The sequence below is a fragment of the Salmo salar genome, chromosome 01, assembly GCF_965601325.2.
Source record: "Salmo salar chromosome 01, fSalSal1, whole genome shotgun sequence".
NCBI lineage: Eukaryota > Metazoa > Chordata > Actinopteri > Salmoniformes > Salmonidae > Salmo > Salmo salar.
In genome coordinates, this window is record NC_138291.1 from 5,776,328 (window position 1) to 5,791,516 (window position 15,189).

General features: G+C 44.5%; 1 protein-coding gene across 3 annotated transcripts in view; it reads right to left on the minus strand.

Annotated features, from left to right (window-relative positions):
- Positions 1 to 11,687: 11,687 nt before the first annotated feature.
- Positions 11,688 to 15,189, minus strand: part of actn1 (actinin, alpha 1) — a 161,969-nt gene continuing 158,467 nt past the window's right edge. For all 3 annotated transcript variants that reach the window (XM_014192851.3, XM_014192931.3, XM_014192775.3), the window contains one exon: positions 11,688 to 12,395. In XM_014192851.3, coding sequence (XP_014048326.1) covers positions 12,237 to 12,395 — 159 coding nt within the window. In that variant the 3' untranslated portion in view covers positions 11,688 to 12,236. The remainder of the gene's footprint in view (positions 12,396 to 15,189) is intronic.

Here is a 15,189-nt window from a genome sequence, read left to right on the forward strand (position 1 = left end):
GGGAGCTGCTCTGACCTGGTGGTGGTAGACTGGGTCCTTGTGAAGTCTGACCACACTGACTAGCCTCAGGTAGGGAGCTGCTCTGACCTGCTGGTGGTAGACTGGGTCCTTGTGAAGTCTGACCACACTGACTAGCCTCAGGTAGGGAGCTGCTCTGACCTGGTGGTGGTAGACTGGGTCCTTGTGAAGTCTGACCACACTGACTAGCCTCAGGTAGGGAGCTGCTCTGACCTGCTGGTGGTAGACTGGGTCCTTGTGAAGTCTGACCACACTGACTCTGACTAGCCTCAGGTAGGGAGCTGCTCTGACCTGGTGGTGGTAGACTGGGTCCTTGTGAAGTCTGACCACACTGACTCTGACTAGCCTCAGGTAGGGAGCTGCTCTGACCTGGTGGTGGTAGACTGGATCCTTGTGAAGTCTGACCACACTGACTCTGACTAGCCTCAGGTAGGGAGCTGCTCTGACCTGGTGGTGGTAGACTGGATCCTTGTGAAGTCTGACCACACTGACTCTGACTAGCCTCAGGTAGGGAGCTGCTCTGACCTGGTGGTGGTAGACTGGGTCCTTGTGAAGTCTGACCACACTGACTAGCCTCAGGTAGGGAGCTGCTCTGACCTGCTGGTGGTAGACTGGGTCCTTGTGAAGTCTGACCACACTGACTCTGACTAGCCTCAGGTAGGGAGCTGCTCTGACCTGGTGGTGGTAGACTGGGTCCTTGTGAAGTCTGACCACACTGACTCTGACTAGCCTCAGGTAGGGAGCTGCTCTGACCTGGTGGTGGTAGACTGGGTCCTTGTGAAGTCTGACCACGCTGACTAGCCTCAGGTAGGGAGCTGCTCTGACCTGGTGGTGGTAGACTGGGTCCTTGTGAAGTCTGACCACACTGACTCTGACTAGCCTCAGGTAGGGAGCTGCTCTGACCTGGTGGTGGTAGACTGGGTCCTTGTGAAGTCTGACCACACTGACTCTGACTAGCCTCAGGTAGGGAGCTGCTCTGACCTGGTGGTGGTAGACTGGGTCCTTGTGAAGTCTGACCACACTGACTCTGACTAGCCTCAGGTAGGGAGCTGCTCTGGGGTCTGTTTGCACCTGATCTGCCTGAAGTCTGATATCTCTCCCTTTCTTTTCATGTTTAATTGACCCTATGCAAAAATAAGAGAGTCTGTGGTTACATCTAATTACCCACATTTTTTGTCCAATCTCAATCTTAATTACAAATCTCCATTATCATAACTGTACCTTAAAATCAACTACCAGCCAAAGTTACTAGTTAGATTATGGCTAGCCCTACTCTGCAGTAAGTAACTTAGCTAGCTATAATTTCTTACACCTTTACGAAAGCAAACAGGCTATCTGCAAATTGTGGTAATCTTTTGAGTAACGTTAACAGATTGATAATAACAACTGTTCATTTTGAGTTCAAGTACGAAAATCTGAGTTAATGGATGTTAACTTGCTGAATGTTAACTTTCTGAACACTGACAGCGGTAGCCTACTAGTTACCCCACATTAGCTAAACATTCGTATACTGTAATTTACGACACTGCACTGTATATGGGTGTATTACTAGCACAGATGTAAACATAATGTTAGACTAAGGGAACTGATCTCTCTAATCTGATTAACTGTCTGTTAAAACCTCTCTGGAACATGTGGGACGCTATCAACAGCCAGTGAAATAGCAGGGCGGCAAATTCAAAACAACAAAAATCTCATAATTCAGATTTCTCAAACATACAAGTATTATACACCATTTTAAAGATAAGACTCTCCTTAATCCAACCACAGTGTCCGATTTCAAAAAGGCTTTATGGCGAAAGCACAACATTAGATTATGTTAGGACAGCGCCTAAACAAGAAAAACCACACAGCCATTTTCCAAGCAAGGAGAGGCGGCACAAAAACCAGAAATACAGCTAAAATGAATCACTAACCTTTGATGATCTTCATCAGATGACACTCCCAGGACTCAATGTCACAAAATACATGTACGTTTTGTTCGATAAAGTTCATATTCATATCCATAAACCCCATTTTACATTGGCGTGTGATGTTCAGAAAATGTTTTGCCACAAAAACTTCCGATGAATGAGCACATCAATTTACAAAAATACTCATCATAAATGTTGATAAAAGTTACAACAGTTATTGAAAGAATTATAGATACACTTCTCCTTAATGCAACCGCTGTGTCAGATTTTAAAATAGCTTTATGGCGAAAGCACATTTTTCAATATTCTGAGTACAGAGCTCAGCCATCAAAGCAAGCTATACAGATACCCACCAAGTTCTGGAGTCAACTAAACTCAGAATTAGTATTATAAATCTTCACTTACCTTTGCTGATCTTCGTCGGAATACACTCCCAGGAGCCACTTCCACAAGAAATGTTATTTTTGTTTGAAAAACTCCATATTTATGTCCAAATACTACCAAATACTCTATCCAAATCTACTAATAATATGCATATCCTACCTTCTTAGCCCGAGTAGCAGGCAGTTTAATTTGGGCACGTTATTCATCTGAATTTCTGAATACTGCCCCCTGTCACCAAGAAGTGGAGCCAAAGGTCTAATGTTAATTTACACAGCAACTCAACTTTCGTAAAAGTTGTTCAGGAAACCTAAACCCGATGCTAAACCTTAAAACTTACTTCAAATATGATGCTTTCGCCAATCGCGAAAAGAGCATGTGGAGCTGTGGAAATACTCTCTCTTCTTCTTCTTCTGTATCTCGCAACTAACGCTAATATTCTCTCTTCCTCGTCCTCGATTTGAAAACTTCAAAATAAATGCTTCTTTCAACAAGTGGTGAAATGAGATGTCAATCAGCATCAACCCGCCAGTAGCGAATTACATTTTGGGGTGGCACCCGGGATGACCAATCAGATGTCAGGGGTGTCCAGTGCCACCCCGGCCACCCCAATGGCTTTGCCCCTGCCTGGAACCAAAATGGGTTCTTCAAATGGTTATCCTATTAGGTTCTAGATAGCAACTGTTTTTCTAAGAGTGTAAGACAGGGGTTAAAGAAAGAAAAATCACATGACTGACACTTAAATCGATCTCAGATGGATTGTCTGGTGCCAGATTAACCTGCCCTTTAATGTCAGATAACCTCCCCTTTAATGTCAGATAACCTCCCCTTTAATGTCAGATAACCTCCCCTTTAACGTCAGATAACCTCCTTTTTAATGTCAGATAACCTCCCCTTTAATGTCAGATAACCTCCCCTTTAATGTCAGATAACCTCCCCTTTAATGTCAGATAACCTCCCCTTTAATGTCAGATAACCTCCCCTTTAACGTCAGATAACCTCCTTTTTAATGTCAGATAACCTCCCCTTTAATGTCAGATAACCTCCCCTTTAATGTCAGATAACCTCCCCTTTAACGTCAGAAAGTCATGACCATCGTGCTTTTAAGGAAATAGGATCATTTTGTACATGTATTAAATTGTGAGTTTGACCAATTCCAGTACCCTTGCTTAGAGGGTCCTCCCCAGGATAATGTTTATGTAGAAGGACTGAGAAGCTCAGTTCTGGGGGACTTTTAAACAGGACATTATACTCCAAAATTTATAAATAACAAAAATATGCTGACATCATCTAAAATATAATTTCCACCTCCAGAAATGGGCCCAATTAAAAACATTTTTTTTATTCTTTACATATTGGACCATTCATATAGCCTATGCATGGTATATTATCAGATGTGCTATTAGCAATAAGCATTATCACCTGCAGCTAAACTGATTAGGTAAAGTGGCATGATAATAATAATACAGGGGTTTGTCCATCTGCATTTATCCCATTGGACATAACATCCCGATATTTATTATTATTCATTACTTTTTTATTATAAATATGAATATATTTAAATAATGATTCAGTAGTATTATATGTGAGAGCCAATCTCTAACCTGTTTCTGCTTGTATTTTCTCACCAACAGACCATGATGCAGGTGACAGAGCTAAAGAGGGCTACAGTTGACCACTGATGGGTCACTGAAGGAGTATCTATCAGCTGATACATATTTAATCAGTTTGATGTTGTTTTTAAAACTTTTTAATGTTTAACTACTAATCAGTTTTAACTAACCTCCTGTTATACTGTAGTTATGGTGTACAGTTCTACCTTACCACTTAACTTCCTGTTGTAGTTATGGTGTATTTGTCTGTAATCAGTTCTACCTTACCACTTAACTTCCTGTTGTAGTTATGGTGTATTTGGCTGTAATTAGTTCTACCTTAACCCTTAACTTCCTGTTGTGTACAACACAATCCACCTTAACGACCAAATGTTAATGATACTGCCACCAAAATCATATATTGCTGCCACCTGGTGGTAAGAAGTGATACATGACAAATAAAAGCCACCAAAATCATATATTGCTGCCACCTACTGGTTAAAAGTGATACATGAGAAATAAAAGCCACCAAAATCATATATTGCTGCCACCTACTGGTTAAAAGTGATACATGTGGGCCTCCCGACTGGCACAGAGGTCTAAGGCACTACAGACCTGGGTTTATTCCCAGACTGTGCCACAACCGGCCATGGCCGGGAGTCCCATAGGAAAACGCACAATTGGCCCAGCATCGTCCGTGTTAGGTTAGGGTTTGGCCGGGGGGCTTATCGCGCCCTAGCCATTCTGTGTGGCGGGCCGGGTGCCTGCAGGTTGACCCCGGTCGCCAGTTGAACGGTGTTTCCTCCGACACGTTCGTGCGGCTGGCTTCCGGGTTAAGCTGGCGGGTGTTAAGGAGAGAGGTTAGGTGGATCACGTTTCGGAAGACGCATGACTCCACTTTCGCCTCCCGAGCCCGTTTGGGAGTTGGAGCGAAGAGACAAGATTGAAATTGGGGAGAAAAAGGAGGGTAAAATACCAACAACAAAAAAGAGATAAATGAGAAATAAAAGCCTTTAATTCATATTTCTTTGCTGTTCACTGATTTGAGAATGCAGAGACGATATTTCAAGTACAGGTAAACATTTTCTTTTGATATTTGTATTTATTATGGATCCCCATTCAAGGCAGCAGCTACTCTTCATGGGGTCCAGCAAGATTAAGGCAGTTATACATTTTTAAAAACATTACAATACATTCATAACAGATTTCACAACACATTAAGTGTGTGCCCTCAGACCTCTACTCTACTACCACATTATCTATAACACAAAATCCATGCGTACATGTGTGTATAGTGCGTATGTTATCGTGTATTTGTATGCATGTGTATTACAAATACTATAGATAATACAAATATAAATAATCAAAAAATAAATTACAAATATAAATATTAAATTGAGAGTACATCTAACTACTAGATGTAGTGGTTTGTGACAACTGGTTGCTTAGCAACAGTGTTTTCCAACTTCAGTGCCACATCACTGGCCTGAATTCAAATCAGACACGAGTTGAGAAAATGGGCTACACTGATCCGGTTTTACCAAGACCCAGCTCGAATTCGAAAATTCCATTATAGCCATTTCAAATTTGGCCCGAATTTGGCCTGAATTTAAAGAGCCAGGGGAAACTCCCCCCACCCCACCTCCCCCCCACTCTCACCTTTACTGACTAAACAGATATCAAAATGTCAAAACGTTAGCTAGCTACAATAGGTAAACATTTAAATTTACCATGTCCATGGAGGATTCGCCAGAGGGCGAACGGTAGCTAGCTAGCTAGCAAACCTTTCCTTGATGTTCTCCCCCCCCCCCCCCCCCCCAACAAACAAAAGTAAAACTAGAATGCAGGACAACAGGGACTATCAGTTAGCAGTCAAATCTTTTCAAAGTTCTGTGTAAATTTCGAGAAACTGTTGCTGTTTTCCAGCTGTGTTGTTGTGTAGCCTACCGGGCACTCTGTCACAACTGCCGTATGGAATGTTGACCGCTCTGTCACAACTGCCGTATGGAATGTTGACCTCTCTGTCCCAGCTGCCGTATGGAATGTTGACCGCTCTGTCACAACTGCCGTATGGAATGTTGACCGCTCTGTCCCAACTGCCGTATGGAATGTTGACCGCTCTGTCCCAACTGCCGTATGGAATGTTGACCGCTCTGTCCCAACTGCCGTATGGAATGTTGACCGCTCTGTCCCAACTGCCGTATGGAATGTTGACCTCTCTGTCCCAACTGCCGTATGGAATGTTGACCGCTCTGTCCCAACTGCCGTATGGAATGTTGACCGCTCTGTCCCAACTGCCGTATGGAATGTTGACCGCTCTGTCCCAACTGCCGTATGGAATGTTGACCGCTCTGTCCCAACTGCCGTATGGAATGTTGACCGCTCTGTCCCAACTGCCGTATGGAATGTTGACCGCTCTGTCCCAACTGCCGTATGGAATGTTGACCGCTCTGTCCCAACTGCCGTATGGAATGTTGACCGCTCTGTCCCAACTGCCGTATGGAATGTTGACCGCTCTGTCCCAACTGCCGTATGGAATGTTGACCGCTCTGTCCCAACTGCCGTATGGAATGTTGACCTCTCTGTCCCAACTGCCGTATGGAATGTTGACCGCTCTGTCCCAACTGCCGTATGGAATGTTGACCGCTCTGTCCCAACTGCCGTATGGAATGTTGACCTCTCTGTCCCAACTGCCGTATGGAATGTTGACCTCTCTGTCCCAACTGCCGTATGGAATGTTGACCGCTCTGTCCCAACCGCCGTATGGAATGTTGACCGCTCTGTCCCAACCGCCGTATGGAATGTTGACCGCTCTGTCACAACTGCCGTATGGAATGTTGACCACTCTGTCCCAACTGCCGTATGGAATGTTGACCGCTCTGTCCCAACTGCCGTATGGAATGTTGACCGCTCTGTCACAACCGCCGTATGGAATGTTGACCTCTCTGTCCCAACTGCCGTATGGAATGTTGACCTCTCTGTCCCAACTGCCGTATGGAATGTTGACCGCTCTGTCCCAGCTGCCGTATGGAATGTTAACCGCTCTGTCCCAACTGCCGTATGGAATGTTGACCACTCTGTCCCAACTGCCGTATGGAATGTTGACCTCTCTGTCCCAACTGCCGTATGGAATGTTGACCACTCTGTCACAACTGCCGTATGGAATGTTGACCGCTCTGTCCCAACTGCCGTATGGAATGTTGACCGCTCTGTCCCAACTGCCGTATGGAATGTTGACCGCTCTGTCACAACCGCCGTATGGAATGTTGACCTCTCTGTCCCAACTGCCGTATGGAATGTTGACCTCTCTGTCCCAACTGCCGTATGGAATGTTAACCGCTCTGTCCCAACTGCCGTATGGAATGTTGACCGCTCTGTCCCAACTGCCGTATGGAATGTTAACCTCTCTGTCCTAACTGCCGTATGGAATGTTGACCGCTCTGTCCCAACTGCCGTATGGAATGTTGACCGCTCTGTCCCAACTGCCGTATGGAATGTTGACCGCTCTGTCCCAACTGCCGTATGGAATGTTAACCGCTCTGTCCCAACTGCCGTATGGAATGTTAACCTCTCTGTCCCAGCTGCCGTATGGAATGTTGACCGCTCTGTCCTAACTGCCGTATGGAATGTTAACCGCTCTGTCCCAACTGCCGTATGGAATGTTGACCGCTCTGTCCCAACTGCCGTATGGAATGTTGACCGCTCTGTCCCAGCTGCCGTATGGAATGTTGACCGCTCTGTCCCAACTGCCGTATGGAATGTTGACCTCTCTGTCCCAACTGCCGTATGGAATGTTGACCTCTCTGTCCCAACTGCCGTATGGAATGTTGACCGCTCTGTCCCAACTGCCTTATGGAATGTTAACCGTTGCGTGTGGGAAGCATTATTCCAAATCAATGTTTTAGCTGGAACTGAAACACCTACCTCTGTATTTAGCTACTGAAATTAAAATACAATTACTGCACACATTATGTTAATTGCTTAAAAGCTATAAGGGAAAATATAATTGTCATATTTTCAGGGTCAAATTCAGGTGCAAAATGATTTTGGAGTCATTTAGTTAGTCATGATTGTCATATTCGTGTATGTAGGTGGCAGGGAAGTCAGGTGCAGGAGAAACCAAGTTGGTTAATATGGAGTATTTAATTAAAAACAAACTCCAAAAACAAAATACAAAATAAAATGGGTAAAGGATACCCGTCGCACACCGATACACAAACCCACGTAACATAACATTCAAACAATCACCGACAAGGACATGAGGGGAAAAACAGAGGGTTAAATACACAACATGTAATGAATGGGATTGGAACCAGGTGTGTACGGAAGACAAGACAAAACCAATGGATAATGAAAAACTGATCAGTGATGGCTAGAAGACAGGTGACGTCGACCGCCGAGCGCCGCCCGTACAAGGACGGGCATCGACTTCGGGCCAATGATAGAACACCACCACAGCATTCAGGGGACCAGAAGAAAATGTGCAGCACAATAAACAGGGCAGTTAGCTAACACAGACAAAACATTATCATTAGAGGCCAACACACACACAGCAAGCTACCAGATATCATCCATTAATAAACAACCATTATTTAATTGGACTGCTTTTTAACGGTAGTGAAATGTTGTACGGGTATCCTGTATTATTGTATATGTTTATCATACATGCTAGTAGCCTAAAGCATTTCTCCTTTACCAAGAAAATCCATCCACCTGCCAGGTGTGGCATATCAAGAAGCTGATTAAACAGCATGATCATTACACAGGTGCACCTTGTGCTGGGGACAATAAACGCTCACTCTAAAATGTGCAGTTTGGTCACACAACGCAATGCCACAAATGTCTCAAGTTTTGAGGGAGCAGTGCAATTGGCATGCGGACTGCAGGAATGTCCACCAGAGCTGATGCCAGAGAATTGAATGTTAATTTCTCTACCATAAGCCACCTCCAACGTCATTTTAGAGAATTTGGCAGTACGTCCAACCAGCATCACAACCGCAGACAACGTGTAACCACGCCAGCCCAGGACCTCCACATCGTCTGAGTCCAGCCACCTGGACAGCTGATGATACTGAGGAGTATTTCTGTCTGTATTAATGCTGCTCTAATATCTCTACTGCTGGACGTACCAATCTTACGGTAGTATATCTTGAGTAAATTCTTCCGGTTTACATACATATATTGCATCTTGATTACTGCTACTGCGCTATTTTGGGTGCTAATTGGATTCGACGTTCTTGATTCGTTTTTTTTTTGCTGTACTTAAAAAAAACTAAAAAACATTTAAATTATTGTTGTACTTGTTTGACATATTAATCACAGACATTAAAACCAGATTTAAATGTATTGTTAGAAGCTAATATCATAAGCATTTCGCTGCACCCTCTATGTAAATAAACTTTGATTTGATATTTTTTTTAAAGCATCACATTAGATCCAGGTAGATGTTTCTGGAAACATCAGTATTGATCTGACAAGTCAGCTCTGTATATAATTTCTTCCATTTATTGACCATGGTTTTATATGCGAATAAGGGAGATGACTACGTTCCTCCACACGTCTCTTCCTCTTCATCTCTGAATCCATTCTTCCACAACACGGCTCTAAAACTAGGTTCTATTATTCTACATCCAGAGCACTTTATTCTGTGTTTTACAACGTATTACACATACATGATAGGCTACCATCGATCTTGATCCTCTGTTCTGTTCTGAAGCATCAGGTCATTACTGTCACGTGGGTCGTATAGAGGGGAACAAGGTGCAGCTTGGAATACGTTCATCTTGTAGTTTTAATGAAAGAAGAATGAACACTTACAAATTAAACCAAAAAAAAAATGACAGCAGACAGTTCCGTCAGGTACTTTACGACTAAACGGAAAATAACTACCCACAAAACACAAAGGAAAAACAGGATGCTTAATGTATGGTTCCTAATCAGAGACAACGATATACAGCTGCCTCTGGTTAGGAACCCTACTCAGGCCCAACACAAGGAAATACAAAAAGATAGAATACAAAACATAGAATGCCCACCCACCTATCACACCCTGGCCTAGCTAAACAGAGAAAACACAGCTCTCCTAGGTCAGAGCGTGACAATTACTAATGTCATTAATAGGGCAGTTAGTTCTGTTCTGAAGCATCAGGTCATTACTAAGGCAGTTCTGTTCTGTTCTGAAGCATCAGGTCATTACTAAGGCAGTTCTGTTCTGAAGCATCAGGTCATTACTAAGGCAGTTCTGTTCTGTTCTGAAGCATCAGGTCATTACTAAGGCAGTTCTGTTCTGAAGCATCAGGTCATTACTAAGGCAGTTCTGTTCTGTTCTGAAGCATCAGGTCATTACTAAGACAGTTCTGTTCTGTTCTGAAGCATCAGGTCATTACTAAGGCAGTTCTGTTCTGAAGCATCAGGTCATTACTAAGACAGTTCTGTTCTGTTCTGAAGCATCAGGTCATTACTAAGGCAGTTCTGTTCTGAAGCATCAGGTCATTACTAAGGCAGTTCTGTTCTGAAGCATCAGGTTATTACTAAGGCAGTTCTGTTCTGTTCTGAAGCATCAAGTTATTACTAAGGCAGTTCTGTTCTGTTCTGAAGCATCAGGTCATTACTAAGGCAGTTCTGTTCTGAAGCATCAGGTCATTACTAAGGCAGTTCTGTTCTGTTCTGAAGCATCAGGTCATTACTAAGGCAGTTCTGTTCTGTTCTGAAGCATCAGGTCATTACTAAGGCAGTTCTGTTCTGTTCTGAAGCATCAGGTCATTACTAAGGCAGTTCTGTTCTGTTCTGAAGCATCAGGTCATTACTAAGGCAGTTCTGTTCTGTTCTGAAGCATCAGGTCATTACTAAGGCAGTTCTGTTCTGTTCTGAAGCATCAAGTCATTACTAAGGCAGTTCTGTTCTGAAGCATCAGGTCATTACTAAGGCAGTTCTGTTCTGAAGCATCAGGTCATTACTAAGGCAGTTCTGTTCTGTTCTGAAGCATCAGGTCATTACTAAGGCAGTTCTGTTCTGTTCTGAAGCATCAGGTCATTACTAAGGCAGTTAGCTTCATCAGAGGCACAGCAGTGGTATATTGTGATGCTATGTCAGTGTACTGTGACAAAGTAGGAATAAGTCAAAAGCAATTATAGCAATTTTTCTTTATTTAAATTGTTTTTTTTGTTTTTTTTATCAGGTGAAGAAAAAAATACCTTTTTTGTTCTGTATAATAAAATATGTTAACTTTATTCATTTTCTGAAGAAAAACAATAACAAGGAAAAAATGACATTTCTCACCCTCTTTGTAAACCTGGAGAGATTTGCTGCATTGCTGCACAGGAAGCAAGTACAACTGAGGCAGAGTATGAGGGAGGAAGTGGGGAAGGAAGGAAGGGGAGGGGCTTTCTCCGGGGTGAAGTTTTCCTTAGGTACATAATCTAGAATCAGCGTCCCCTCTCCCAGTCCTAACCTTAACCATTAGTGGGGAAAATGCTAAACTGACCCAAGATCAGCGTCTAGGGGCAAATTCACCCTACATTAGTAGGGAGGTAAGGGAGATGGAGGTGGAAGATGGAAGGTGGAAGGGGTGAAAGAGGAGGAAGTGGCAGACAGGATGACTATGGCATATAATATAGGGCCAGCAACAGAGAAACGGAGCGCTGTGGCGGCTGCTGTGCCAGCGCGGGTGGCTGCAGAGCAGAGCTAGCCTGATGCCAGACGCCGTCGTGGCTGCGGCGGCTGCCTGTGCCGACGCCGCGTGGCTGTGGCGGCTGCCTGAGCCGACGCCGCGTTGGCGAGAGCAGAGCTAGCCTGATGCCAGATCTGCCTGTTCTGTTTTGAGCATTGTAAGAGCAGAGCTAGCCTGATGCCAGATCTGCCTGTTCTGTTTTGAGCATTGTAAGAGCAGAGCTAGCCTGATGCCAGATCTGCCTGTTCTGTTTTGAGCATTGTAAGAGCAGAGCTAGCCTGATGCCAGATCTGTCTTGTGATGTTTTGGCAAACTGGCGTGACAACGATGAGTGACAAGGAGATGGTAAGATATCACCAACAGATCTGGGATCCAGACTAGAGCAAGGCTGTGGTGATGGCCCAGTGAGAACAAGATGTTGATTTCTTTTCAACCAAAAATACATATTTATTTACATATTTTTTACCAAATATTTCATATTTTCAACCAGAAATATGTATTTTTTACGTCTTTTCAACCAAAAGGACGTCTTGTCAACGTCTTGTGCTCACTGGGAGGGCAGTAGAAGGGTCTTGCAGGCGGTGGTGAGAGCAGGTACACTGGTGAGTGACCTCATAGGGCATACTCTCCCAGGTCAGGGGCCAAAGGTCATCCAAAGGTCACTCAGAGGTCACTCTCTCCGTAGAGTGCGGTGGAGAAGGACATGTAGTCCAGGGCGCCGGGGACGGCGTCGGTGCCGGAGTAGGGCGCCATGCGGGCGATGCAGTACTCTGCCTGATCAGGAGGCAACTCACGACGAAGCTCATCAGCCATGATGAAGTTCTGGTGTGGGAGGATAGGAGAAGGGAAGAATAGTTTTGTTTAGTAAATAAGGATTTAATGTTTGACGTTTACGTCTGTATTCACTGTATGGCCCTGCCAGATGATTGTAGTTCTGCTGTTGACTGTATAGCCCTGCCCTGCCAGATGATTATAGTTCTGCTGTTGACTGTATAGCCCTGCCAGATGATTGTAGTTCTGCTGTTGACTGTATAGCCCTGCCCTGCCAGATGATTGTAGTTCTGCTGTTTACTGTATAGCCCTGCCCTGCCAGATGATTGTAGTTCTGCTGTTGACTGTATAGCCCTGCCAGATGATTATAGTTCTGCTGTTTACTGTATAGCCCTGACCTGCCAGATTATTGTAGTTCTGCTGTTGACTGTATAGCCCTGCCCTGCCAGATGATTGTAGTTCTGCTGTTTACTGTATAGCCCTGCCAGATGATTGTAGTTCTGCTGTTGACTGTATAGCCCTGCCAGATGATTGTAGTTCTGCTGTTGACTGTATAGCCCTGCCAGATGATTGTAGTTCTGCTGTTGACTGTATAGCCCTGCCCTGCCAGATGATTGTAGTTCTGCTGTTTACTGTATAGCCCTGCCAGATGATTGTAGTTCTGCTGTTTACTGTATAGCCCTGCCCTGCCAGATGATTGTAGTTCTGCTGTTGACTGTATAGCCCTGCCAGATGATTATAGTTCTGCTGTTTACTGTATAGCCCTGCCCTGCCAGATTATTGTAGTTCTGCTGTTGACTGTATAGCCCTGCCCTGCCAGATGATTGTAGTTCTGCTGTTTACTGTATAGCCCTGCCAGATGATTGTAGTTCTGCTGTTGACTGTATAGCCCTGCCAGATGATTGTAGTTCTGCTGTTGACTGTATAGCCCTGCCAGATGATTGTAGTTCTGCTGTTGACTGTATAGCCCTGCCAGATGATTGTAGTTCTGCTGTTGACTGTATAGCCCTGCCCTGCCAGATGATTGTAGTTCTGCTGTTGACTGTATAGCCCTGCCAGATGATTGTAGTTCTGCTGTTGACTGTATAGCCCTGCCAGATTATTGTAGTTCTGCTGTTGACTGTATAGCCCTGCCCTGCCAGATGATTGTAGTTCTGCTGTTGACTGTATAGCCCTGCCAGATGATTGTAGGTCTGCTGTTGACTGTATAGCCCTGCCCTGCCAGATGATTGTAGTTCTGCTGTTGACTGTATAGCCCTGCCAGATGATTGTAGTTCTGCTGTTGACTGTATAGCCCTGCCCTACCAGATGATTGTAGTTCTGCTGTTGACTGTATGGCCCTGCCAGATGATTGTAGTTCTGCTGTTGATTGTATAGCCCTGCCAGATTATTGTAGTTCTGCTGTTGACTGTATAGCCCTGCCCTGCCAGATGATTGTAGTTCTGCTGTTTACTGTATAGCCCTGCCAGATGATTGTAGTTCTGCTGTTTACTGTATAGCCCTGCACTGCCAGATGATTGTAGTTCTGCTGTTGACTGTATAGCCCTGCCAGATGATTGTAGTTCTGTTGACTGTATAGCCCTGCCAGATGATTGTAGTTCTGCTGTTGACTGTATAGCCCTGCCAGATGATTATAGTTCTGCTGTTGACTGTATAGCCCTGCCAGATTATTGTAGTTCTGCTGTTGACTGTATAGCCCTGCCCTGCCAGATGATTGTAGTTCTGCTGTTTACTGTATAGCCCTGCCAGATGATTGTAGTTCTGCTGTTTACTGTATAGCCCTGCCCTGCCAGATGATTGTAGTTCTGCTGTTGACTGTATAGCCCTGCCAGATGATTGTAGTTCTGCTGTTTACTGTATAGCCCTGCCCTGCCAGATTATTGTAGTTCTGCTGTTGACTGTATAGCCCTGCCCTGCCAGATGATTGTAGTTCTGCTGTTTACTGTATAGCCCTGCCAGATGATTGTAGTTCTGCTGTTGACTGTATAGCCCTGCCAGATGATTGTAGTTCTGCTGTTGACTGTATAGCCCTGCCAGATGAATGTAGTTCTGCTGTTGACTGTATAGCCCTGCCAGATGATTGTAGTTCTGCTGTTGACTGTATAGCCCTGCCAGATGATTGTAGTTCTGCTGTTGACTGTATAGCCCTGCCAGATGATTGTAGTTCTGCTGTTGACTGTATAGCCCTGCCAGATGATTGTAGTTCTGCTGTTGACTGTATAGCCCTGCCAGATGATTGTAGTTCTGCTGTTGACTGTATAGCCCTGCCCTGCCAGATGATTGTAGTTCTGCTGTTGACTGTATAGCCCTGCCAGATGATTGTAGTTCTGCTGTTTACTGTATAGCCCTGCCCTGCCAGATGATTGTAGTTCTGCTGTTGATTGTATAGCCCTGCCAGATGATTGTAGTTCTGCTGTTTACTGTATAGCCCTGCCCTGCCAGATGATTGTAGTTCTGCAGTTGACTGTATAGCCCTGCCCTGCCAGATGATTGTAGTTCTGCTGTTTACTGTATAGCCCTGCCAGATGATTGTAGTTCTGCTGTTGACTGTATAGCCCTGCCAGATGATTGTAGTTCTGCTGTTGACTGTATAGCCCTGCCCTACCAGATGATTGTAGTTCTGCTGTTGACTGTATGGCCCTGCCAGATGATTGTAGTTCTGCTGTTGATTGTATAGCCCTGCCCTGCCAGATGATTGTAGTTCTGCTGTTTACTGTATAGCCCTGCCCTGCCAGATGATTGTAGTTCTGCTGTTGACTGTATAGCCCTGCCAGATGATTATAGTTCTGCTGTTTACTGTATAGCCCTGCCCTGCCAGATTATTGTAGTTCTGCTGTTGACTGTA